The 24,574-nt window shown below is 36.9% G+C and overlaps 1 protein-coding gene across 1 annotated transcript; it reads left to right on the top strand.

Moving 5' to 3' along the window:
- The first annotated feature begins 574 nt into the window (after window positions 1-574).
- Window positions 575-4,379, top strand: LOC107887809 (uncharacterized). The gene is made up of 8 exons (XM_041094487.1): window positions 575-720; window positions 1,184-1,331; window positions 1,563-1,854; window positions 2,146-2,234; window positions 2,377-2,426; window positions 2,888-3,134; window positions 3,648-3,975; window positions 4,252-4,379. The coding sequence occupies exons 1-8, from the start codon at window positions 575-577 to the stop codon at window positions 4,377-4,379; spliced, it is 1,428 nt and encodes a 475-aa protein (XP_040950421.1).
- Window positions 4,380-24,574: the final 20,195 nt, after the last annotated feature.

The raw sequence follows: 24,574 nt of genomic DNA, 5'->3' as shown, positions 1-24,574 counted from the left end.
TTAAAGTCAGTGTTGTACACGGGTAGGCCAGACGGGCGTATGTCATGGCCGTGTTTTAAAGTCAGTGTTGTACAAGGGCAGGCCACACGGGCGTGTGCCATGGCCGTGTTTTAAAGTCAGTGTTGCACATAGGGTAAGGGCACGGGCGTGTCCTAAGCAACACGGGCGTGTATGACGACACGGTCTATACCCACACGGTTATGTGAAGCGTTACAGCATGAATTTTTCAAGTTTTCTTAAGTTCTCAGTTTAGTCCTGAACCATCTCTAACGTATGTTTTCGGCCTCGTGAGCCTGTTTAAGGGACATAATGCATGTGAACGAGAAGTTCTAAGTTAAAAGAATTTTGGTGGCCCGATTTTATATGCATATGCTTGAGCTAAGTTCGGTAGCACCTCGAACCTTGTCCCGGCGTTAGATACAGGTGAGGGGTGTTATATTTATGGGTATCAGAGCATGGTTTAGTTGATTTTAGGACTAACCTAGCTAGAATACGAGTCTAGCTATACATGCCATAAATATATATTGATAGTGTGACGATTCTTGACAATTATAAATTGTGTTTTTATATAGTAATGGATCTTGATGGAACCACTACGGATGACGTGGAAAGTAATGCGTCGGCTCCCGCAGAAGGGATAGCTCCAGTAGAGAGTGAGCCCGTGAGTATGGGCCAAGGCGAAAAGACTAGGGAAGCCTACCTCCAAATGATGGATGCTTGGTATACAGAGTTTGTTCGTGCGAACCCGAACACTCCACCTTTGCCGATTCCTCAATATGCCCAGTGGCTCCGCAAGGTGTGAACATGTTCAGAAGAGAGAAGCCTCTGGTAGATAAGATCCGGAAATAAGGGGCTAAGGAATTTTGAGCTAGTATAGATAATGACCCGGAGAGAGCGGAGTTTTGGTTAGAAAATACCATGAGGGTATTCGATGAACTGTCATGCACGCCTGAAGAGTGCGTGAAGTGTACCGTGTCACTTCTACGAGACTCGACTTATCAGTGGTGGAATACTCTCGTGTCCGTGGTACTGAGAGAAAGAGTAACTTGGGAATTTTTCCAAGAAGAGTTCAGAAAGAAGTATATTAGCCAGAGGTTCATGGACTAGAAAAGGAAGGAATTTTTAGAGTTGAAACAGGGTAATAAGACTATGACGGAATATGAGCGTGAGTTCGTGAACTCAGCAAGTATGCACAGGAATGCATATCCACTGAAGCTACCATGTGTAAAAGGATTGAGGATGGCCTCAATGAAGATATCCGAGTATTTGTGGGCATTTTAGAAATAAGAGAATTTGTGGTACTTGTCGAGAGAGTGTGCAAGAAGGAGCTGGTGAAAGAAAGGAGGAAAGCGGCCATTAAGTTGTAGGGCTTAAGGAAAAGACAGATGGGGAAAGCACATCAGTCGTCATCTAAAAGATCCAAAGAATTTAGTACTCGATCGAGTGTCTCAGTGGGATTTCCAAGTAGAAACAAGAACAAGCAGAACATGGCATAGAGAGCTCAGACCACTTCTGTCGCGAGTGTCGAAAGCACTCAGCCAAATAGACTGGAGTGTCCATAGTGCGGTAGAAGCCATTTTGGTGAGTGCCGAGTGAATGAAAGAGGTTGTTTTAAGTGTGGATCATTAGACCACTTTATTCGAGATTGCCCCGAAATTGATGACAAGGAGAAAAAGCAAGATGTAAGGGCGAGTAGTGCTCCTTTGAGAGATAGACCACAAAAGAACCTGGGCAGTGGAGCTAGTAGCAGAGGTGTGACTAGAGATGCTGTGGCTAGGTCAAAGGGCAGAGCGCCTGAGAGGACTTATGCCATTCATGCCCGTGAGGAGGCAGAGTCTCCCGACGTGATTACTGGTACCTATTCTATTCACAATATATTTGTTGTTGCTTTGATTGATCCGGGGTCTACCCACTCTTATATTTGTATGGATTAGATACCCCGTACAAATACGATAGTAGAGTCCACTGAGTTTGTGATAAAAGTATCCAACCCTTTAGGTAGACACGTGCTAGTTGACCAAGTATGTAGGAATTTTTCTTTGACAATTAAAGGTCATTGTTTTCAGGCTAATTTAATGTTATTGCCATTCAATGAGTTTTATGTAATCCTCAGGATGGATTGGTTGACTTCTCATAGTGTTGTAGTGAACTGTGGGAAGAAATTTATTGAGTTAAAGTGTGAAGATGGGAATATTCTTTGGGTTGGACCAGGTGACTTGGATAAATCGCCTGTGGTAATATTGTCTTTGACCGTTGAAAAATATTTGAGAAAAGGGTATGAGGCTTATCTAGCTTTTGTGCTGAATACTCAAGTGTCCGAGTCGAAGATTGAATCAGTGCCAGTGGTTTGTGAGTTTATAGAATCATCTTTTTCAGGAAGAGTTGCCCGGATTACCTCCAGTGAGAGAAGTTGAGTTTGGTATCGAGTTAGTTCTTGGTACGATGCCAATCTCGATTACACCATATAGAATGGCCCCCACCGAGTTGAAAGAGTTGAAAGTCCAATTGCAAGAATTAACAGATAAAGGTTTTGCTAGACCGAGTTATTCACCATGGGGTGCTCCAGTATTTTTTGTGAAAAAGAAAGACGGGTCGATGAGGTTATGTATCGACTATAGATAGCTTAACAAAGTAACAGTGAAGAACAAGTATCCTTTGTCGAGGATCGATGATCTCTTCGATCAATTGAGAGGAACCACTATATTTTCTAAAATAGATTTGAGATCGGGTTACTACCAGTTAAGAGTCAAGGAAGAAGATGTACCGAAGACTGGTTTTTGGATGAGATATGGGCATTACGAGTTTCTTGTTATGCCTTTTGGATTGACAAATGCCCGGTGGTATTTATGGATTTGGTGAATTGCATCTTTCGACTGTACTTGGATAGGTTCGTCGTTTTTTTTATCGATGCCATATTGATTTATTTGTGTAATGAGAGTGAGCACGCGGAGCAGTTGAGAACTGTGTTGCAGACCTTGAGGGATAAGCAACTTTATGCCAGGTTTAGTAAGAGAGAGTTTTGGCTCATCGAGCTCGGATTTCTAGGACACATTGTGTTGGGTGACGGAATCAGAGTTGACACAAGTAAGGTCTCAGCTATTGTGGAATGGAAACCGCCGAGAAATGTAACAGAGGTTCGTGGTTTTCTGGGGCTAGCGGGATACTATAGACTATTTGTAAATTGATTCTCTATGATAGCTACACCGATAACAAGGCTACTATAGAAAGATGCCAAGTTTGAATGGACAGAAAAGTGCCAACAGAGTTTCGAGAAATTAAAGGCTTTGTTGACTGAAGCCCCAATTTTAGTGCAACCGAATTCGAGCAAAGAATTTGTAATTTATAGTGATGCCTCCTTAAATGGTTTAGGGTGTGTGCTCATGCAAGAAGGCAAGGTTATAGCCTATGCCTCGAGACAGTTAAAACCACAAGAAAGAAATTATCCGACCCATGATTTGGAGCTAGCGGCTATAGTGTTCGCACTGAAGATTTGGAGACACCATTTCTATGGAGAGAAATGTCAGGTATTCACCGACCATAAGAGCTTAAAGTATTTGATAACTCAAAAGGAGTTGAATTTGAGACAACGCTGATGGTTAGAGCTGTTAAATGATTATGAATTCATTATCGACTACCATCCGGGAAAGGCAAATGTAGACACCGACGCATTGAGCAGGAAGTCGTTGTTTTCCTTGAGAGCCTTGAACACTCAGTTGACGGTATCTAATGACGGTTCGATCTTAGCAAAGTTGAGAGCTAGACCAACTTTTCTCCAAGAAATCCGAGAAGCTCAGGAAGGCAATAAGAAGTTGCAAGCCAAGAGAAATCAGTGTGAATCAGAAATTGAAGCGGATTTTCGTATCAGTACCGATGAATGTATAATGTTCAAAGATAGAATTTACGTGCCCAAAGACAATGAACTTATGCAGAAGATTTTGAATGAGGCACACGGTGGTTGTTCATCTGTTCACCTGGGTAGTGCTAAAATGTATAACGACCTTAAGAAAATGTATTGGTGGTCGGGTATGAAAAGAGACATCTCAGAGTTTGTTTCCAAGTGTCTAGTATGTCAACAAGTAAAGGCTGAACATCTATTTCCTTCGGGTTTACTTCAGCCTATTATGATTCCCGAGTGGAAATGGGATCGTATCACTATGGACTTTGTGACTAGTTTGCCACTAACCCCAAAAAAGATAGATACAGTATGGGTTATTGTTGACAGACTAACTAAGTCAACACACTTTGTACCAGTGCGTACCAATTACTCCCTTGAAAAATTGGCCGACTTGTATGTTTCCGAGATTGTGAGGCTTCATGGTTTGCTGTTATCGATTGTTTTAGATCGAGACCGAAGATTCACCTCGAGGTTTTGGAAATAGTTGCAAGAGGATTTAGGAACCAAGTTGAGTTTCAGCACGATTTTCATCCACAAACTGACAGACAGTCAGAAAGAGTAATACAGATCTTAGAGGACATGTTGAGATTGTAACGCCCTAATTTTTGGGATTTTCTGGGTTTCTGTGATTTTTAGTAAATTTTGAAATTTTGGTGTTCTGTATATTGGAATTGTGTTTAAATGTGTTAGTGGGCCTTTAGAAGGCCCAAGCCTAAGTTAAACACGGTAAAATATCAAGGTTGGATTTTAAGTGAATAGGCCTAAGTGGGCTTTTAAGAAGAACTTCGTAAATTACGACACTAATAAGGCCTTGGTAAAGTGGCAAGGTGGCGCCACTAAGTTCCTCAAAAATGGCGTTTGGGAAGGAATTAAAGGTCCAGGGATCAAGTTGCAAGGTAGGCATATTGTTACCTTTTAATTTTAGGCATGTGCCGGGCATGTGATCACTTAAGTGAATTTCGGCAAGGGCCTTAGGGAGGTTGGGCTGATTGTTTTAGTTGATATTAGGGTTAGGTTCTTTTCTTTTTCTGTCTTGGAGAATTAGGGCTAGCCACCTGAAAGCTTTCACTGTCATTCATCCTTTCTGAGTTCTCACAAAAGCCGAAAACGCAAATTCCTTCTCCTTGTTGCCGATTTCTTCTTCCTCTCTTTTTCCTCTATTTTCTTTCTTCCTTTTTTATTTTTCTTCTAGCCGAAACCTTCCGATCACCTTACTCAACTCCTCTGTCGATCCCATCCTCCACAAAACCTCCATAGCCGATTGCCATAAAAGCCGAAATCCCGAAAACTCACTTCTTGTGCCGATTTCTCCAAGCCAAAATCCTTCAGTTATTTTTGTTCTTTTTGATAAACTTTCATCTTCTCTAAACCCTTAGTATCTGTCGGCAACATTACTTCAAAGTTATAGCCTCAAATCGTCATATTCTTCGTCACTTAAAAAGCCGAAATACCGTAGATTTAGGGACTTATAGCCGAAACTTCAAATCTCCTAGATTCGAGTTCTACTATCGTTTAAAGGATAGATCTGTATCAGATCTGCGTAGAAATGAAAGAGGAATAAGTGGTAAGTGCTCATCACCTCAGATCTAGTCTTATTTTACAATTTAGAAAAGCCAAAGTCCCTAAAATCTAGGGCTGCTGTCGATTTGGGCATAGGGCTTTAAGGGTCATTAACCGATGATTTGTTTTGGTGATTAGTGTCTTCTAGAGGTTTGATCGAAGGCTTGGATCTTTGGAGCAGCTAGACTTGGACCTAGTCATCGGTTTTCGACAAAAAGGTAAGATTCTAAAGGCTTTAGGGGCATGGTTCGAATATGGGTAGGTGAATATTGGGATTGGTTGTTGTGGGTTGCAATCTAAGAATTGTGGTAATCAATTGTAGGACATCATAAGGGATCTCAGTAGCAGTCGTCACGAAACAGGTGTGTATCGAACACCCTCTCATAGTTCAATTCGACAAAAGCTAAAATGCCGGAATTTTGGCATTTCGTGGGCTTGTGAGTGTGCGAGTGCTCACAAGACGTTTAGAAATCATTAGATCTAAAATCGTAAAATGGTAAGTCAGTCGTGTGTGAAATTTCATGCACTTTGGTAATTGGGCCTCGATAGGCTAAAACTAGGCCCAATGGGCTTACGGGCCCATATGGGTAAATAATAAAAAAATATGTATAATATATAAAAACTAGGCAATAAGTATGGTCTGTTAGACTGTAGAATCGAAACTACTAAACCGATAAACTAGTCATAAAACTTGGATTAAATGGGCTTAAATTGCTAGTGGACACTGTAGGGCCCATTAGGGGTTGTAGGGCCCAATGGCTAAAATTGTGAAATTGAGATAAATAAATTACTGCGATGACAAATGGGCTAGTAAGGACCGTAACATTCATGAGAACCTTAAAACTGATAAAATTACTAAAATACCTTTATAGGTGGAAAGTTTACAGTTTTACTCCTAGGAGCAAAATTACTGATATACCCCTAGGGTTAAGGTTGACCTGAATGCATGTTTGACTGTTACTATTTACTACATGCCATGTTATTATTATCTGATGCATGAGACTGGGTTATTGATGGAGGAAGTACTGAAAGTGTCTTGACCACGTACTGGAGGCTTTGCCTCAACTTACTAATATCTGAGCAGCTATGCTGCAACTGTGGAGTGTAGGGCTGGGTAGGTTGAGCTGTTCCGCACATGGAGTGGAGGGCTGGTACGGATGGAGTGTAGCAGTTGGTTATAGGCTGGGTTGGGCTTGCATACACGAATATGTCTGTTCTGTTCTAGAATGGGCCTATGGGCCATACTATTATATGAAAAGGGGCTAAGGCCCAGTTTATCGTATTCTAAAAAAGGCTTCAGCCTAGTACCCGCTGTTATCTGAATAGGGCTTAGGCCCAAGGGGCTTGAGCTGACTTGGGCTTTGGATGGGTTTTCCATATACACTGAGTTTTCCAAACTCACCCCCTTTCTCTTCCATCCTTACAGGTGAGCCCTAGTTGGTGGACTTGGAGCTGGGCGTGATTTAGAGTGGCCACAAAGATTAAATTTCTGGTTTTTAAATAAGTTTCAAGTAGCTTCCTTTTAAATTTCGCATTTATTTTTGATTATTTCTATTTTGGTTAAAGTTGTAATAAGGCCGCTCTATTATTTTTATTTTGGGTTTTTAAATTACTTAAATCGTTTCCAACTTGAGATTCATATCACTTACATTGATTCCTTGAAATTGGTTAACTCTAGGTTTATCAAAAATTACTTGTTTCAAACCAACACGACAACCAAACGTCTTCGAAATGAAACTTTTCAAAGTACAACAAAAGTCACATTTTTCTAAACCCTTAACAATCGATAATGGATAGGACTCACACTAGTGAATCGGAACATTTCTCTTAAAACTTCATTAATGGATTTTGCAAAGCTCACCGAAATTTTAGTAAACTAGGTAACTTGGTTAGTGGTAGGTAATGTGACACACCGGATTGCCGTAACGTCTAGGCCGGGTATGTGGTGTTACAGAGATGTTGTGTTCTCAAGTTTCAAGGAAGCTAGGAAAAATATTTGCCATTGGTTGAAATTTCCTACAATAACAGGTATCAGTCGAGTCTGAAAATGGAACCTTATGAGGCCTTTTTACGGGCAGAAGTGTCGAACGCCCTTATACTGGATTGAGTTGAAAGAGAATCAGATTCATGGGGTTGATTTAGTCAAAGAGGCTGAGGAGAAAGTTAAAGTGATTCGTGACTCTTTGAAAGCAACCTCGGATAGGCAAAAATCCTACGCAGATTTGAGATGAAATGAAATTAAGTTTAAAGTTGGTGATAAAGTATTTTTGAAAGTTTCTCCGTGGAGGAAAGTCCTCAGGTCTGGAAAAAGGGGCAAGTTGAGTCCTCGATTCATAGGACCTTGTGAGGTTACCGAAGAAGTAGGGCCTGCTTCCTACCTATTGGATTTGCCACTAGAGTTAGAAAAGATTCACAATGTGTTTCATGTGTCCATGTTATGCCGGTACATATCAGACACTTCGCATGTAATTGCGCCAACTAAAGTTGTGATTCTTCCGGATATGACTTATAGTAAGGAACCAGTCAAGATTTTGGCTCGAGAAGTCAAACAACTAAGAAATAAGAATATACCGCTTGTGAAGATTTTGTGGCATGGACATGGGGTTGAGGAAGCCACATGGGAACTCGAGGAGTCTTTGACAGAGCAGTATCTGAACTTTTTCACCAGTAAGATTTTCGGGGACGAAAATCCCTAAGGGGGGAGAATTATAACAGCCCGATTTAGGGCCCAGTCGAAACAGTGGTCTCAGGACCACAAATCCAAAGTTGGAAAAAAATATTTTTATTACTATTATGAGGTTATAGTATGATTATATTAGTACATGAAAAATTTGGTGAGTCAATTTTAATGTTTGTGAGCCTGATTGCGAAAAAGGATTAAATCGCATAAAATGCAAAAATCTTAAATTGATAGCTAAGAGTGTCAAATTGCCATGTATCATAAATTAGGGGTTTTTAAAGTGAAATTGGGCCATTAATTAAGTGATGGTCGGCCATGGTAGATGGAAATGTTGAAAAGTCAACATTAGGTGAAATTAATAACATAAGGTGTAATATAATAATACCTAAGCCTAGCTATCATTTTTTTCTTTCATTCTCCCTTCATTCCACCGATTTTTCAGCCATTGTTAAAGGTTTTCAGCCATAATAAATGATTTTAATGAGTTTTCTTGAAGATTTTTACATTTTTGAGACCCTTGAAGCATAAGCTTTCAAATGAGGGGTCTGTTATGAAAAATGGTTAAGAGTTTAGGGTTTTGCTATGAATGGATTTATAGTGTTTGCCGAGTTTTTATCGAAGAATATGAGTCCTAGTTGTGTTATAAACAACTTCTGTGAAATGTGTTATCATGGAAACACCTAAATGGACTATTTTGCATAACTTGCAAAATAGGTGATAAGTGTGGAAATAGTGGAATTTTGGGGTTTCTATAAGAGTAAAAAGAGTTTGGATAGGCTTGAAATACAAATTAATTTGATAAAAATCACTTTTCGAGCATAGAGGTAAAATGGTCATTTTGCCAAAGTCTAGGTGCAAAATGGTCATTTTACCAAATATTTGAATTTATGATTGCCTAATGATAATTAGTGACTAAATGAGTGAATTTTGTTATTATAGATCAAGATTTGCTAAAACCAAACCTAGACCGGGGAAAACCCAAGCAATCTGACTAAACTGACTAGTCGAGTACATTTTGTAAACCGAGGTAAGTTGTATGTAAATAATACGATTACATTGTTAATGCATGTATTTGAATTGTCATTGATTTGACATAGCATGAATTGGTAGATCGTGAAAAGAGAATGCATATTAATGATTGTGATAATAGAAAGATCTAGTTGGAACCCCAAGAAACAAACCGAATATTCATGCCATAAAATTCGGATTACTTGTGTGCGAGTGTAAGACCATGTCTGGGACATGCATCAAGCCCCGATGATGATAGCCAGTGTAAGACGTGTCTGGGTCACGCATCGGCTAAGAGTTGTGCTAGTGTAAGACATGTCTGGGACATGCATCAGCACCTATAGATGAGAGCTAGTATAAGACCATGTTTGGGACATGGCATCAACCTTGATGATGATAGCCAGTGTAAGACCATGTCCGAGACATGGCATCGACAACATATCCCATGTTTGAGGCTTATAGAATATTTGGTAGTATTTCGAAAGGTTAAATTTTAAAGGTTAAGAAAGTGATTTAAGAAGGAAAGTATAATAACGTTGTGAGTGATATAGGTGCTTATTTGGTAATCAATGAGTAATGAGCTCAAATTAGAAAATGTAACTTGAGTAGACGGTAGTGAGTAAGTTAAGTTTATACTTACCTTTGAGTTATGAGCATAATGACTAATGGCGAAATTGTTGTTGTATATTTACTTATATGCAACTTACTAAGCGTTATGCTTACTCTCTTTCCTTTCACTTTTTCTTTCAGTGCCGCTTATTTAGCTCAAGGATCCTTTGAAGTTGGAGGAGATATCGATCACACAATCAATCGAAGCACTTGGTATAGTACAAATCTTCTTTGAGTATGGCATGTATAGGGCTAGACTAGGATGTTTGCTTTAATGAGAAATTGGTTATGTATTTTGGCTTAAGTCAAAAGCCCTTCATTTTGTATCAAGCCTAGAATAATGGCTACTATTCATTTTGGTAAATGCATATAATGTTCTTTCTATGGATGAATTGGTCTCTATTGTGGTGAAATTAGTATATTGAAATGATCTTGTGTAGGTTGTGTAAAATGGGTGACAAAATGGCTTGGAAAAATGGCTTCCTTTTGTCTACACGGGAAAGGCACACGGAAGTGTCTAGGCTGTGTGTGACACAATGCTCACTCCCAAAAGTGTGTGTTATGGCCGTGCGTCCCCTGCACTTAAAATTTTAAGTCAGTGTTGTACACGGGCAGGCCAGACGGGCGTGTGTCATGGTCGTGTTTTAAAGTCAGTGTTGCACACAGGATAAGGGCACGAGCGTGTCCCAAGCCACACGGGCGTGTGTGACCACATGGTCTATACCCACATGGGCGTGTGGAGCATTAAAGCATGAATTTTCCAATTTTTCTTAAGTTCTCAGTTCAGTCCTAAACCATCTCTAGTGTATGTTTTGGGCCTCGTGAGCCTGTTTAACGGACATAATGCATGTGAATGAGAAGTTCTAAGTTAAAAGAAATTTTATGGCCCGGTTTTATATATGTATGCTGGAGTTAAGTCCGGTAGCACCTTGAACCCTATCCAGGCATCGGATACGGGCGAGGGGTGTTACAGTCCTCCCATACGTCGAACCTCCTATTGAGGATTACCTAAAAAATTTAAAAGAGGGGGTGAGTTTACGAAAACTCAGTGTGTACAACCCTTATCGATCATAAAGCATGCGTCACATCAATTTGAGCCTAAGCCTTTTACAATAACGGTGGCACTTGGGCTTTAGTCCATGGTAGCCTTAGTTGGGCCTGAACCCATGTCACAATCAGAATCAGATTATGCAATGCACAAATACCCAACCAACCCTGCACTCTGTGTCCCGTCTAACCCTACACTCCTGTGGGGATTTAATTGACCCATCCATCCCTACACTTCTGATGTAGCACCGATTGCCACACTAACCAATTTCGCAACAGAGCTGCCAATCACATAATGGCTTTAAGCCGCCAGTGGATCCACAGTCGTCAAGCTACCAAACGACCCTAACAAATCATATACTCCCTCTAAATAATGATCCCGTCCTCCATGCAACATAATATCACATGAATGCAAACATATCATAAATGGCATATAATAACAATCATATAACATGTAGGGGTATTTTAGTCATTTTACCCTTCGGGGCATAACGGTTCTTTTGTAAATCGGGATCTAAGTACACTTACTGACCCATCAATAAGTTCACAGTCGTCTCGCGTGACCCGTGCAACCTTTAGCAAACAAACAGAGCGATTGGGCCTAAAGCCCATTTAAGCAGGCCCATAAGCCCATACGACCCATTGGCCCACCAAGCCTTATTTTGATCAAAGCCATGTGAGTGACATGGCCTGTCCAACATTTTCCCACCTATTGGTGAATTTTACACATCTAGGGCCCATTAGGCCCGTACGGCCCAACTCGGCCCAACGTGGCCCATTACGGCCACAACCCATGAGTTTGCTCATGGTGGCCTCTACTATCGCATCAGATTTTCCACACATGTGTTTATGCGCTCGTGTAGTAACTGTTGCCATTCTTTCAGCTTTTTGACTTTTTGGCATTTCAAGGTTTGCTGATCTAGAGTTAAGGTGGTGTATGTACACACCTAGTTTAAGAAACGTGCTACAAATCCCCTAGCGACGAACCTACAATATTCAGGACTAATAGTTAGCCACTCGATTCATATTGTTGTTCTCCTTTTCGTATAAATTGAAACCACACTAATACATACCTTAAATGATAAAGCCTTGTCAAAAGGAATTGTTAAAACATGTGGTTCAATCCACACTTCAGAATTCATAGGGTCATTAAGAACATTCAACCTTCACTCATAACAAGGCAAAAACACTTACTTGACCAAAAATAGAAGTGGGATGTCAATTGGTTCACATCACTTGCCCCACTATCAACCCTCGAGCGAACCTAGGTACCAACCAACATCAGACTAAGAGAGATAAGGAAGATTCGGTAACAGGACAAAGAAGAACACCAACAATGAAAACCAAAATAAAGAAAATGAGTCACCACGACTTACACTTGATCCTGGCAAAAGAGGAGAAGAACGTAGCCTTATGATAGGAGAATAGAAGGGAAACAGATTCGGAAATAGCTAATAAAGAGAGAGAGTAGGGAGTATTCGACTTTACATACCTTAAGATCAAAGAAAATAATGTTACGGCAAGGGAATCCGACTCACAAGAAAATGGTTGAGAGAAAAGGTATTTTGGCTATGAGAAACTAGTGGGAAAATAGAAGAGAAAGGCCACGGTTTAGTAAAGGAAGAGGGTTAGCATTCGGCTTAATCCAGAAGGAAAGAAGAGAGGTAAAAGAATTAGAAAAGAAGGGAGAGGACTAGAAGATGATAAATGAGGGAGAAATCAGCTAATAGATGGCCTAAATGGTAATGCACTTTCAGTTAAAACAAAACAACAGACAATCCGGAGTAAGAGAGTCTTGAAAATGAAAGGCAAAGGTACCAAAATGAGTGAACAAAACAAAATAAAACAACCAGCATTCTTCTAGCAAGATTTGGCTATACCAAAACAATACCCCAAATGTCGAAAATTAACCAAATTCCTCCTTGCCGAATTCTTGTGCAACCCAAAGTCCCCATTCAGCTTAACTTCCTCCTAATTCAAATCCTCCTTGATTCCCTCCAACAATTAACTCTATCCCTTAGCTTGCACCTCATATCCCTCTAAGACTCATTCAACCTTTACCCTGTAGAGTTTTGATCAAACTCTACACTTACATGTCCTTGAAGAAAAATAAAACATCCAGTGGTCCTTCCAAGCCTCGAACCCCAGTCATCACTCCCTTATGAGGCGTCACTTACCTCCTAAACCACCATGCTTCTTTTGTCAAATTTTACCATTCAAAATATATGAAGCATTCAACCTAGAGTCAGGGTTCCCTTAATTCTAAAAACCAAAATTTTGCCTACGCCAAGGCTTGAACCCAGGACTTCATATTGACCCCACTAACATCCAAAATCACTAACCCAATAGGACTAAAATGCAATTGTGCCATTTTCTTGCTCTCAAGAATTTTAGGTGCTCCCAAACCCAAGGCCCAATTCTTTTAAGCCCAAAATTCAGGGTGTTACACGCAGGATAGGTTAAAGTCCGGCCGTTGAATCAGCATCCCAGGCCGATCTAGAACTCAACGTGATGAGATATATAAATTATTGGTAATGGCATGTACCTAAAATGTCTATGTGTGTCATTTTGGATCGTCAATGTAAGGATGAAATAAGTAAATTTAGATTTAGTAACAGTATATGGTAGGAATTGGCTTATTTGGTAAGATTTTGAACTATTTGATAATGTAAGTGAAATAATTAAAAGATTCATCATATAGGCACATAAAATATCTAATTTGACATGTTTTGAGTAGGTTTGAATGTGATTTAAAGTAATTGAACTATATTGACTAGTAATGCCCCGTAATCTTGTTCCGGGGACGGATAAGGGTTGGGGGTGTTACAGTTAATGATTGTAATATGGTATGAATATATGTTGGTTGTTGGTACCATTTGGACATGGCTAGATTTGTGTCATTTTGATGGTTTTTATGTAAGTGAGAAATATTCCAAATGGTAAAGTTATTTTGTATTGCCATGAATCTAAAATGGTAAAGTTAAATGTGCTTACGTTTAGGTATGTTTGAAATGATCATTTGGTATGTCTATAATGAGACATGTGGAGGTAGGCTTTGAGGTAGATATGAACTATTTGTAATGGTATAGATGAGGTCAAATTATGATGAGTTTTGTAATGGAAAATGAACTAAGTGTTGATGAATTAAATGTGTTAAATTCATGTATATGTTTAGATAAATTTTATGTTTGCACTTGAGGTGCCTATATGGTATATTGGTTGAATGGAATTTGGTATTCGATTTGGTCTTATTATTCAAGCTTTAGGTATGTTTTGAAGCTTGATCTTATGTGCAAATGGCTTGTAGGTGTGAGCTTGATTTGGGTGAAAGAAATGGCATAAAAATGACCTATTTCTTGTCAACACAACCTAAGACACGGGCCTGTGTCCCCTGTAGGTTTCAAAGGTTTGCAAGACAAGTAGTTACAAGGGCGTGTGGCTTCGCCGTGTGACCCAAGTTAGAGAGCTACTATATTCACCCCTAACCCATATCTATTACTAAAATAGGGTTATGAGGTATTACCAATCAATACAGAACACATAGCATTCATTCTCATATATCATTCTATACTACCACATTGTCCCTTATAAAGACCTACGAGGCCTTAAACATGCTTTACAAAAGGCTCGAGACTAAACCGATAACATAAGATAATTTCTGAAAACTTAGAAATTTTTCATGTAAACTGAAGTCACACGCCCGTGTGAACAGGCTTTGTGCTTCACACGAATAGTAGACACGCGTATGTCTTAGGCTGTGTGAAAACAGGGCATACATACTGACTTATATCACACAGCCGATGACTCGCCCGTGTGCTAGGCCATGTGAAAACTAGAGAGTATACTGACTTGGGTCACACAGCCAACCACACGCCCGTGTGCCCTACGAAAAGGCCACAGAATCCCTTGTGCTGGACCGTGTGCCATTCAAGGGGGTATCTTGACTTATACCACAGGGCCAGTCACACGCTCGTGTATGAGACCGTGTAAAGCATACTGACTTCAAATCAATTTCAACACTAGGGAACACACGGCCGTGTAACCTAACCTTGTGTCACACACGGCTGAGACACACACCCGTGTCTCTACCCGTGTGGAAAAAAATATGCCCTTTGCAAAGCCAATTTGCTACCCTTTTTGCACATACCTAAAAAAAGCTTATATGGTATCATTTTAAGACAGTTATACAACCAAAGTTCATCAACCAATACATAATCATACCATATCCATTTCAACTAAATTCAATACTCAAATCCATACCATTTCCCTATTCAAATAGCAAACAATTTAACTTGCTTTACTAAGCATAATTCACAAGTATAATTCATTCAGCAAAACCAATCCAAACATACATAACAACTTCAATCCCATTCATTCATTATAGGTCTATTACCAAACATTAAAAGTAGAACTATTTCCACATTCATAAGCATCATCAAGTTCATCATCTTATGCCAACTTAAATGGAAAAAATACATATTCATAAAACATTCCAAAATGACTTAAGCCTATACATGCCATATACCATATATACATAACTTCAAAAGTACCAAATAGATGATCCATAGTGCGATGATGTCTCTGACGATCCCTGGGTCCGAGCTAGCTTCGTAAAACTATAAAACATCGAAAATTAGACAAAGTAAGCTATAAAGCTTAGTAAGTTCATATGTGAACATGAAATAATCACAACTTCCATATAGCAATTCAAAATAGATTATATCATCAACATATAAAGCATCAATTCATTAGCTAACATGGAATTTATTCATATCCTCATTCATGAGTTCTCAACTTCATCTATCTCAATACTTGAATAGTTTTTCGTACATACCTGTACCGATACATTTCTAATTCTCATCAATACTCTTATCAAACCGCTTCAGTTTATAAGTGCGTACGATACAAATTCATCAATTTTCCTATGCCATAGTCCAACTATGGTCTTACACATGCATTGCCAACGCCCTGCTGTGGTCTTTCATTCACATGCCATAACCCGGTTATGGTCTTATTATTCGATTGCCATGGCCCGGCTATGGTCTTATTCGGCAACTTGCCTTACTCAATTCATACATTTCATTTAATATCTCAACATTTATCAAATAGTGTAATTACTATTTCAATTTCATCCATCAAACACATAGATACACATTTAAGTTCATTTACACGAACTTACCTCGTTTTCGGAATTGACTAATCGGATCGACTATTGGACAACCTTGCTTTTCCCCCGATCTAAATCTGAATTCTTTCTTTCTTGATCTATATGAATTCAAAATTAACTTTTTTATTCATCTACTCATTCAATTTAGTCCAAAATTACTCATTTGGACATATTTACATATTAGCCCCTAAATTTTCACATTTTACAATTTAGTCCTTATTTCACAAATACACAAAATTCACATAATTTCATTATACTCTAGCTTAACTGAATTACCTATAGGTCCCTAGCAGCCCATAACTTTCATTTATTTCACATTTCAACCCCTCAATTTACACATTTCACAATATAATCCCTATTTGACATTTTTGTCAAAAATCACTTTACAAAACATTAAAATCTATCATCAAGCTTTTATATTTAATCTTAAAACATCAAAGAACACATAAACTCATCAATGGAAACTCTTAAAATCTTTAACAATTTCAAAATCTAAGGTACGGGCTAACTAGAACACGAAGCAACAATTAAAAAAACATAGAAATCTTCAAAAACCTGAGCTAAAACAGTACATTGATCAAGCTAGGAGTGTGTCGAAATTATGAAAGCTTCAAACCCTTATTCTCTTTTCTATTTTCAGATGTTAACAAATATGAATGAAATCAATTTGGCTTTGTTTTATAATAATTATAACTTAATTAATCAATCTACTAATATAACCTTTGTTATATACATAAATAATCATATAATGGAAGTCCATTAATGTCCATTAACCTTTAAAATGGTATAATTACCATTTAAGGCCATCATATTTAAAATCCAAAGCCAATTGACACCTTTAACTAATAGAAATTTTACATTTTATGCGATTTAGTCCTTTTTCTCAAATTGACTACTCAAAAGATAAAATTAACTCACGAAATGTAACACCCCTTACCCTAATTCGAGGCCAAGATAGGGTTCAAGGTGTTACCTGACTTAAACGTACACCATTTCATAAAACCGGGCCATAAAATTTTGTCCAAACTAAAACTTTTCATACACATGCATAATATCCCATACACGATGTGACACCCCTAATTTGACCCTAGTCGAAAGTGGTTTTGGAACCCCAAAACCGAGTCACAAAAATAATTAGATGTTATATTCTGTGCTTATTGTAGGTGGAATTTGTATGTGTGAATATTTCGTGCCTTGATTTTATCAATTAGGTGTTAATTTATAAGAAAGGACCCATGTGATAAGACTTGAAAATGTGATAGGTGAAATTTAAAGTGGCCAAATAATGCATGAGTTTTTGACATGAGGGACATGCATGTCAAATGGACCACTTTTAATTTAGTGGCCGGCCATAATGATGGTTGATAGATATTATATGCATTTTATTTTAGCATAATAATAGTTAATGGCTTTATTTTATGAAAGAAAGAATAATTAAAAGAAGGAAAGAGTGATAGAAACAAGGTATTTTCACCTTTCTTTTCCCCATTGCCGTAACTAGTGAAAGAAAAAAAGAGAAGAAGAAGCCAAGGCATTCGGCCATGGTTATTTCATAAATCAAAGGTATGTTAATGTGATTTTTATGTAATTGTTTATGAAATTAAATTGATAAGTGTATTGTATAGTTAACCCATGGTTTAAATTCATGAATTATTGAACATATGTGCATTCGGCAATTTCTTAAATTGTGATAATTTGATAGCTTTTGGAAGGTGTTGTTTAGATGTTAAATTTGCTTGTATAATGGCCGAATGAGTGTAATGTTAATGATTTGATGGAGTTGTGAGTGTATAAATTTCCTTAGTTGAGGCAAAGCATGTATTCGGCCATGTGAGTAAAATGTTAGATTTTGAACTTTTGAAGTTTTAAATTATAAATGGTTATTAGATGAGCACTAAGCTTGTTAATCTTTGTTTGTGAAGTTGTCAATTGATATCTTAATTAGGGAATTGAATATTGTTTATAATTTGAGGTTATTGAAAGTCGAATTAGATGATAAATAACGATCGGCTATTGTGTTTATGTGAATATATATATATGTTGAATGTAGTCTTGGATAAGTAAATTTTGATGTATTAGATTGGTAACATGGTTTTGCCGATTGTGAAAATGTGATAAAGGTGCCAAGAAATAATTTAGTAAAGTAAATTGAAATGAAGTTTTGCTGAATGTGTTTATTGGTGTGTGAAAATTTGAATTGTAACGTTAAATCGTTAGTATGTGTTCTATGATTTCCGAATGTGAATTAAGGTAAATAATGTGGAGAAGGGTGAGTTGAGTTCTAAAATTTATGTATACGAATTAGTGGTTAATGAACAAGCGGTCAAAGTGGTTAATATGCATTTGTATATGTTATAATGGCCGATTGTAATCAAGAATAAAGATGTGAATGAATGGTTGTTAATGAGTTGTCGTATGTTTCTTATTAAGAAAAATTATTAATGTTTGAATCTAAATAAATTAGTTAAGTAATTAAACAAACCAATTTATTTTACCTAGCTCAAGAGCGAAAGGAACTTAACTCGGAAAAGGGAAAAGCGAAACAAATGGAATAGTCGATTCGTAGTTGTCCGACGACATTTAAGGTAAGTTCTTAAGTATTTGAGTTTGATTCCTTTGTAAGTCTTAAGTTTTAAAACGGGATGAATATGAATTATGTATATACGTTAAGGTCAATGACTTTTCTAAATGACGGCATATATGATATTATGTTTTAAATATGTGAATGAGAACTTTACAGAGTAAATTGTATAAATCTGCTAGGGACAGCAGTAGTAGCGTGTTTTGGAAAAATTACCATAAATTGTGGGAGTTGAGTTAAAAGCTGGATAAATTATGTAATTAAAGCTTGACACGTCTAGTTTCGTATAAAAGAAATCGTGTAAGTAAAGGGGCTGCCGATAATGAGATTTTCAAAGTTGTGTGAGACAGAGTCAGAATGGCTCCGAAATCCTCTGTTCAGTATTTGGAAAATCATTATAAATCGTACAAAAATGATTGTAAGATAAAATTTTACGCTTAGACTCCTTAATGAGTCTAGTTTCAAAAAAAAAACGAAAACATATTTTGAATTCTGTACAATGAGAAATTAAATTCTTAGTGAAGAGTAGTCAGAGAGTCAAGCAGTAAAATAGGGGAAACTTTAAGAAAAATCTGGTATTGATTGGCCAAACCTAAAATTCTTAAAAATTTATGGATGAAAGATATATGAGTCTATATTCAGGGAAAATTAACGGCAAGTGATTTGGAGTCTTGTAGTTCCGATTATAAATAATTTAGTGACCATTTCTCAGGAAAACAGCTCGTAGTGAAAATGTGATTTTGTTGTAAACATGGATAAAACTTGTTTTAGTTGCTCATAAGCTATTGATTAAACCCATACTTGAATTCTAAATCGTGATATTGTAAGTTTATGAGTATTCGAATATGAAATGATAGTATGGCGTAAAATTGAATTATTCATTTGAAAGTGTATATATGTGATAAGGCCTAATGGTCGATGTGATGAATGTGAAAGTGTATATATGTGATAAGGCCTAATGGCCGATGTGATGAATGTGAAAGTGTATATATGTGATAAGGCCGAATGGCCAATGTGATGAATGTGAAAGTGTATATATATGTGATAAGACCTAATGGCCGATGTGATGAATGTGAAAGTGTATATATGTGATAAGGCCTAATGGCCGATGAGATGAATGTGAAAGTGTATATATGTGATAAGGCCTAATGGCCGATGTGATGAATGTGAAAGTGTATATATGTGATAAGGCCGAATGGCTAATGTGATGAATGTGAAAGTGTATATATGTGATAGGGCCGAGTGGCCAACGTGATGGATGTGAAAGTGTATAAATGTGATAAGCCCCGAAGGGCATTTGTGTCAGTACTATATCCGGGTTAAAACCCCGCAGGCTTTATGCGAGAATATTATCACTGATTAATGTACGTAAGCTTCGTGCTCGTACTATATCCGAACTCTAAAGACCCGATAACTTCGTGTGGAGATTACATCCGAGCTAAAGGTCTCGCCGATAATCCGAGTAGAGGTTAAAGCTATAAGACTTCGTAATAAGAATTGCTTATAAATATATTCAATGCGAAAGGTTAAACAGGTATGTACTCCAAGTTTATATGTGAGCTTGATTTGCACTAAATCATAAGGTAGTTATGTGATGCATACGAGAGCAATCTATGAGACTATTCCTATGATGATGTGACATCGGATCAGTGTGAGAGGTTATGTGAAATCATACGATATATCTATGTCACATGAGCTCACTTTTATGTGAAAGTTTATCTGCCTATTGTATGCCCGAAGGAAGAGTGAAATAAAAATACGAACAACTATGTTATAATTTGATTGTTATCTGTTGACACTGCTTAAAACTTACTAAGCATTGTAATGCTTACTCCGTTTACTCTGTTTCCTCTGTTTTATAGATCTCATTGCGAAGCTACAGGCTCGGGGATCGTCAGCAACTAGTCACACTATCACTATCCACTATTTGGTACTGCTACGTTTTGGATTATCTTATGGCATGTATAGAATAGACTAGTGGCAGAAGAATATTTTGGTTAATGTATATAAGCCATGCGAAAATGGCATCTTTTGAATGTTTACTTAGAGAAGTTTAAATTTTATCCCTGGCTGTGCTTAGTACTTATTTAAATGAATGATCTTTATTTCAAGAAAAAGTTCAAAATTTTACTGTTCTGACATGAGTTACAAGTCCGGTAATGCCCCTTTCCTATTCCGGCAATGGTTACGGGATAGGGGTGTTACATTTTATTGGTATCAGAGCTACGGTTTAGTCGATTCTAGGACTAACGTAGCACGCGTGAGTCTATTTATACATGCCATAAAGTGATAAAATGATAGTGTGATGATTTTTGACTATTAAAATGTGTTTGCTGTATTGTAATGAATCTTGATCCCGATCGAGCTGTAGCATGCTTCTGACTATGAGAATTTGCGATATAACTTCACTTAGATATGCCTAAATTATTAAGTTGATCAGGTACGCATCATGTACTCGTATTTGAATTTCGATTTGGATTGAATTATAAGGGTATAAGTGATGCAATTTTGAAAGAGTGTTATGACTATAAATGTGATTTTTGTATGTGGCTATGGAACTGGAAGTTGAATGGTCGATAAGCATGTTGTGTTTGTATTCAAGTAATGTAAATGATATACTAATGTGTATTGCTATATGTGTATATGTACATGAGAATTGAGAGTGATGTATCCGGGCTAAGTCCCGAAGAGCATTCGTGCTAGTGATGTATCCGGGCTAAGTCTCGAAGAGCATTCATGCTAGTGATGTATCCGGACTAAGTTCCGAAGAGCATTCGTGCTAGTGATATATCCGTGCTAAACCCCGAAGAGCATTCGTGCTGGTGTTATATCTGGGCTAGGTCCCGAAGAGCAATCATGCTGGTAACGTGTATTCGGGCCTTCGTGCCTAGTAGGCTTCGTGCTGGTAATTTGAACAAAGTTTAAGTGTTCATTACTATGCGAATTCAAAGTTAAATGAAAGGATAAGTTTAAAGGTGTACATACATGATGTTTATAGACTTGGTTAAGTCATTTCAATGTGTAACAACAAACGAATAAGGGCACTATGTGTGCAAATAATTAGAGGCACTGAGAGTGCAAGTTCTTCAACCGAGCACTGTGCGTGCGAGATCGGTCAGTAGACATTAAGTGAGTAAAACAAGATTCATGTAAGACCTCGTATGGAACGAAGGCATTGATTTAAGATGGTGGATATGTTGTTAAGAAATGAATTCATGTTATAAATGTGTTACAGATTTAGTTTATGGAATGCTTGGTATATGAAGTCATATGTGCTATTGCTAAATGATCCCTATTTTTGTTAATCACGTTCAAGAAATTGTTTCGATTAAGTTCGACATTTGGAAGTCTATAAGAATTTTTGATGAATGTTGATAATTTTGGATATATGGGTTATGTGCTAGAATAAATTCCATGCCGGTATAATATATGAGGCTTTATGCCAAATCGATTGTATACGGGTATCGTTAATGATGATTGAATGTGCTAAATGAATTCAATGTTCAGGTATGTGGAAGTTGATTTTCTGTTGGAAACAGGTTAAGTTGAATAGTGAGATATGATGGAGTTATAAAGGATATTTATTGGGATGTTTGAGTATATGTGTACTTTCGGTCAGGTTACAGCTTATACATGAATGGAAATGTGGGTTACAAATATGTGGGTTGATGATGTGAATTATACATGTTAATATGTGCTTAATATGTGTTTGAAATGCATTGGTGAATTAAATTAAGTAATTATTGCTTATGAAATCAAGAAAATGAGATATATGTGCATACTTGTAGAAATGTTTATGTATTTGTTTTAAGATAAGAAAATGATTTTATAGATATATGCGAAATCAGTAATGAATTACAATTGCTATCGATGAGCTAATGTTTATATGGATATAATTCAATAAAAGGACGTTATCCTAAACTATGCATCAGTAGAAATTTTCGAGGACGAAAATCCCAAAAGGGGGGGAGAGTTGTGACACCCCTAATTTGACCCTAGTCGAAAGTGGTTTTCGAACCCCAAAACCGAGTCACAAAAATAATTAGATGTTATATTCTGTGCTTATTGTAGGTGGAATTTGTATGTGTGAATATTTCGTGCCTTGATTTTGTCAATTAGGTGTTAATTTATAAGAAAGGACCCATGTGATAAGACTTGAAAATGTGATAGGTGAAATTTAAAATGGCCAAATAATGCATGAGTTTTTGACATGAGGGACTTGCATGTCAAATGGACCACTTTTAATTTAGTGGCCGGCCATAATGATGGTTGATAGATATTATATGCATTTTATTTTAGCATGATAATAGTTAATGGCTTTATTTTATGAAAGAAAGAATAATTAAAAGAAGGAAAAAGTGATAGAAACAAGGTATGTTCATCTTTCTTTTCCCCATTGCCGTAACTAGTGAAAGAAAAAAAGAGAAGAAGAAGCCAAGGCATTCGGCCATGGTTATTTCATAAATCAAAGGTATGTTAATGTGATTTTTATGTAATTGTTTATGAAATTAAATTGATAAGTGTATTGTATAGTTAACCCATGGTTTAAATTCATGAATTATTGAACATATGTGCATTCGGCAATTTCTTAAATTGTGATAATTTGATAGCTTTTGGAAGGTGTTGTTTAGATGTTAAATTTGCTTGTATAATGGCCGAATGAGTGTAATGTTAATGAATTGATGGAGTTGTGAGTGTATAAATTTCCTTAGTTGAGGCAAAGCATGTATTCGGCCATGTGAGTAAAATGTTAGATTTTGAACTTTTGAAGTTTTAAATTATAAATGGTTATTAGATGAGCACTAAGCTTGTTAATCTTTGTTTGTGAAGTTGTCAATTGATATCTTAATTAGGGAATTGAATATTGTTTATAATTTGAGGTTATTGAAAGTCGAATTAGATGATAAATAACAATCGGCTATTGTGTTTATGTGAATATATATATATGCTGAATGTAGTCTTGGATAAGTAAATTTTGATGTATTAGATTGGTAACATGGTTTTGCCGATTGTGAAAATGTGATAAAGGTGCCAAGAAATAATTTAGTAAAGTAAATTGAAATGAAGTTTTGCTGAATGTGTTTACTGGTGTGTGAAAATTTGAATTGTAACGTTAAATCGTTAGTATGTGTTCTATGATTTCTGAATGTGAATTAAGGTAAATAATGTGGAGAAGGGTGAGTTGAGTTGTAAAATTTATGTATATGAATTAGTGGTTAATGAACAATTGGTCAAAGTGGTTAATATGCATTTGTATATGTTATAATGGCCGATTGTAATCAAGAATAAAGATGTGAATGAATGGTTGTTAATGAGTTGTCGTATGTTTCTTATTAAGAAAAATTATTAATGTTTGAATCTAAATAAATTAGTTAAGTAATTAAACAAGCCAATTTATTTTACCTAGCTCAAGAGCGAAAGGAACTTAACTCGGAAAAGGGAAAAGCGAAACAAATGGAATAGTCGATTCGTAGTTGTCCGACGACATTTAAGGTAAGTTCTTAAGTATTTGAGTTTGATTCCTTTGTAAGTCTTAAGTTTTAAAACGGGATGAATATGAATTATGTATATACGTTAAGGTCAATGACTTTTCTAAATGACGGCATATATGATATTATGTTTTAAATATGTGAATGAGAACTTTACAGAGTAAATTGTATAAATCTGCTAGGGACAGCAGCAGTAGCGTGTTTTGGAAAAATTACCATAAATTGTGGGAGTTGAGTTGAAAGCTGGATAAATTATGTAATTAAAGCTTGACGCGTCTAGTTTCGTATAAAAGAAATCATGTAAGTAAAGGGGCTGCCGATAATGAGATTTTCAAAGTTGTGTGAGACAGAGTCAGAATGGCTCCGAAATCCTCTGTTCAGTATTTGGAAAATCATTATAAATCGTACAAAAATGATTATAAGATAAAATTTTATGCTTAGACTCCTTAATGAGTCTAGTTTCAAAAAAAATAAAAGAAAACATATTTTGAATTCTGTACAATGAGAAATTAAATTCTTAGTGAAGAGTAGTCAGAGT

Source organism: Gossypium hirsutum, chromosome A03 (genome assembly GCF_007990345.1).
Source record: "Gossypium hirsutum isolate 1008001.06 chromosome A03, Gossypium_hirsutum_v2.1, whole genome shotgun sequence".
Lineage (NCBI taxonomy): Eukaryota > Viridiplantae > Streptophyta > Magnoliopsida > Malvales > Malvaceae > Gossypium > Gossypium hirsutum.
Note: the sequence above shows the minus strand (reverse complement) of the source record. Positions and strands in the feature narration are given on the sequence as shown.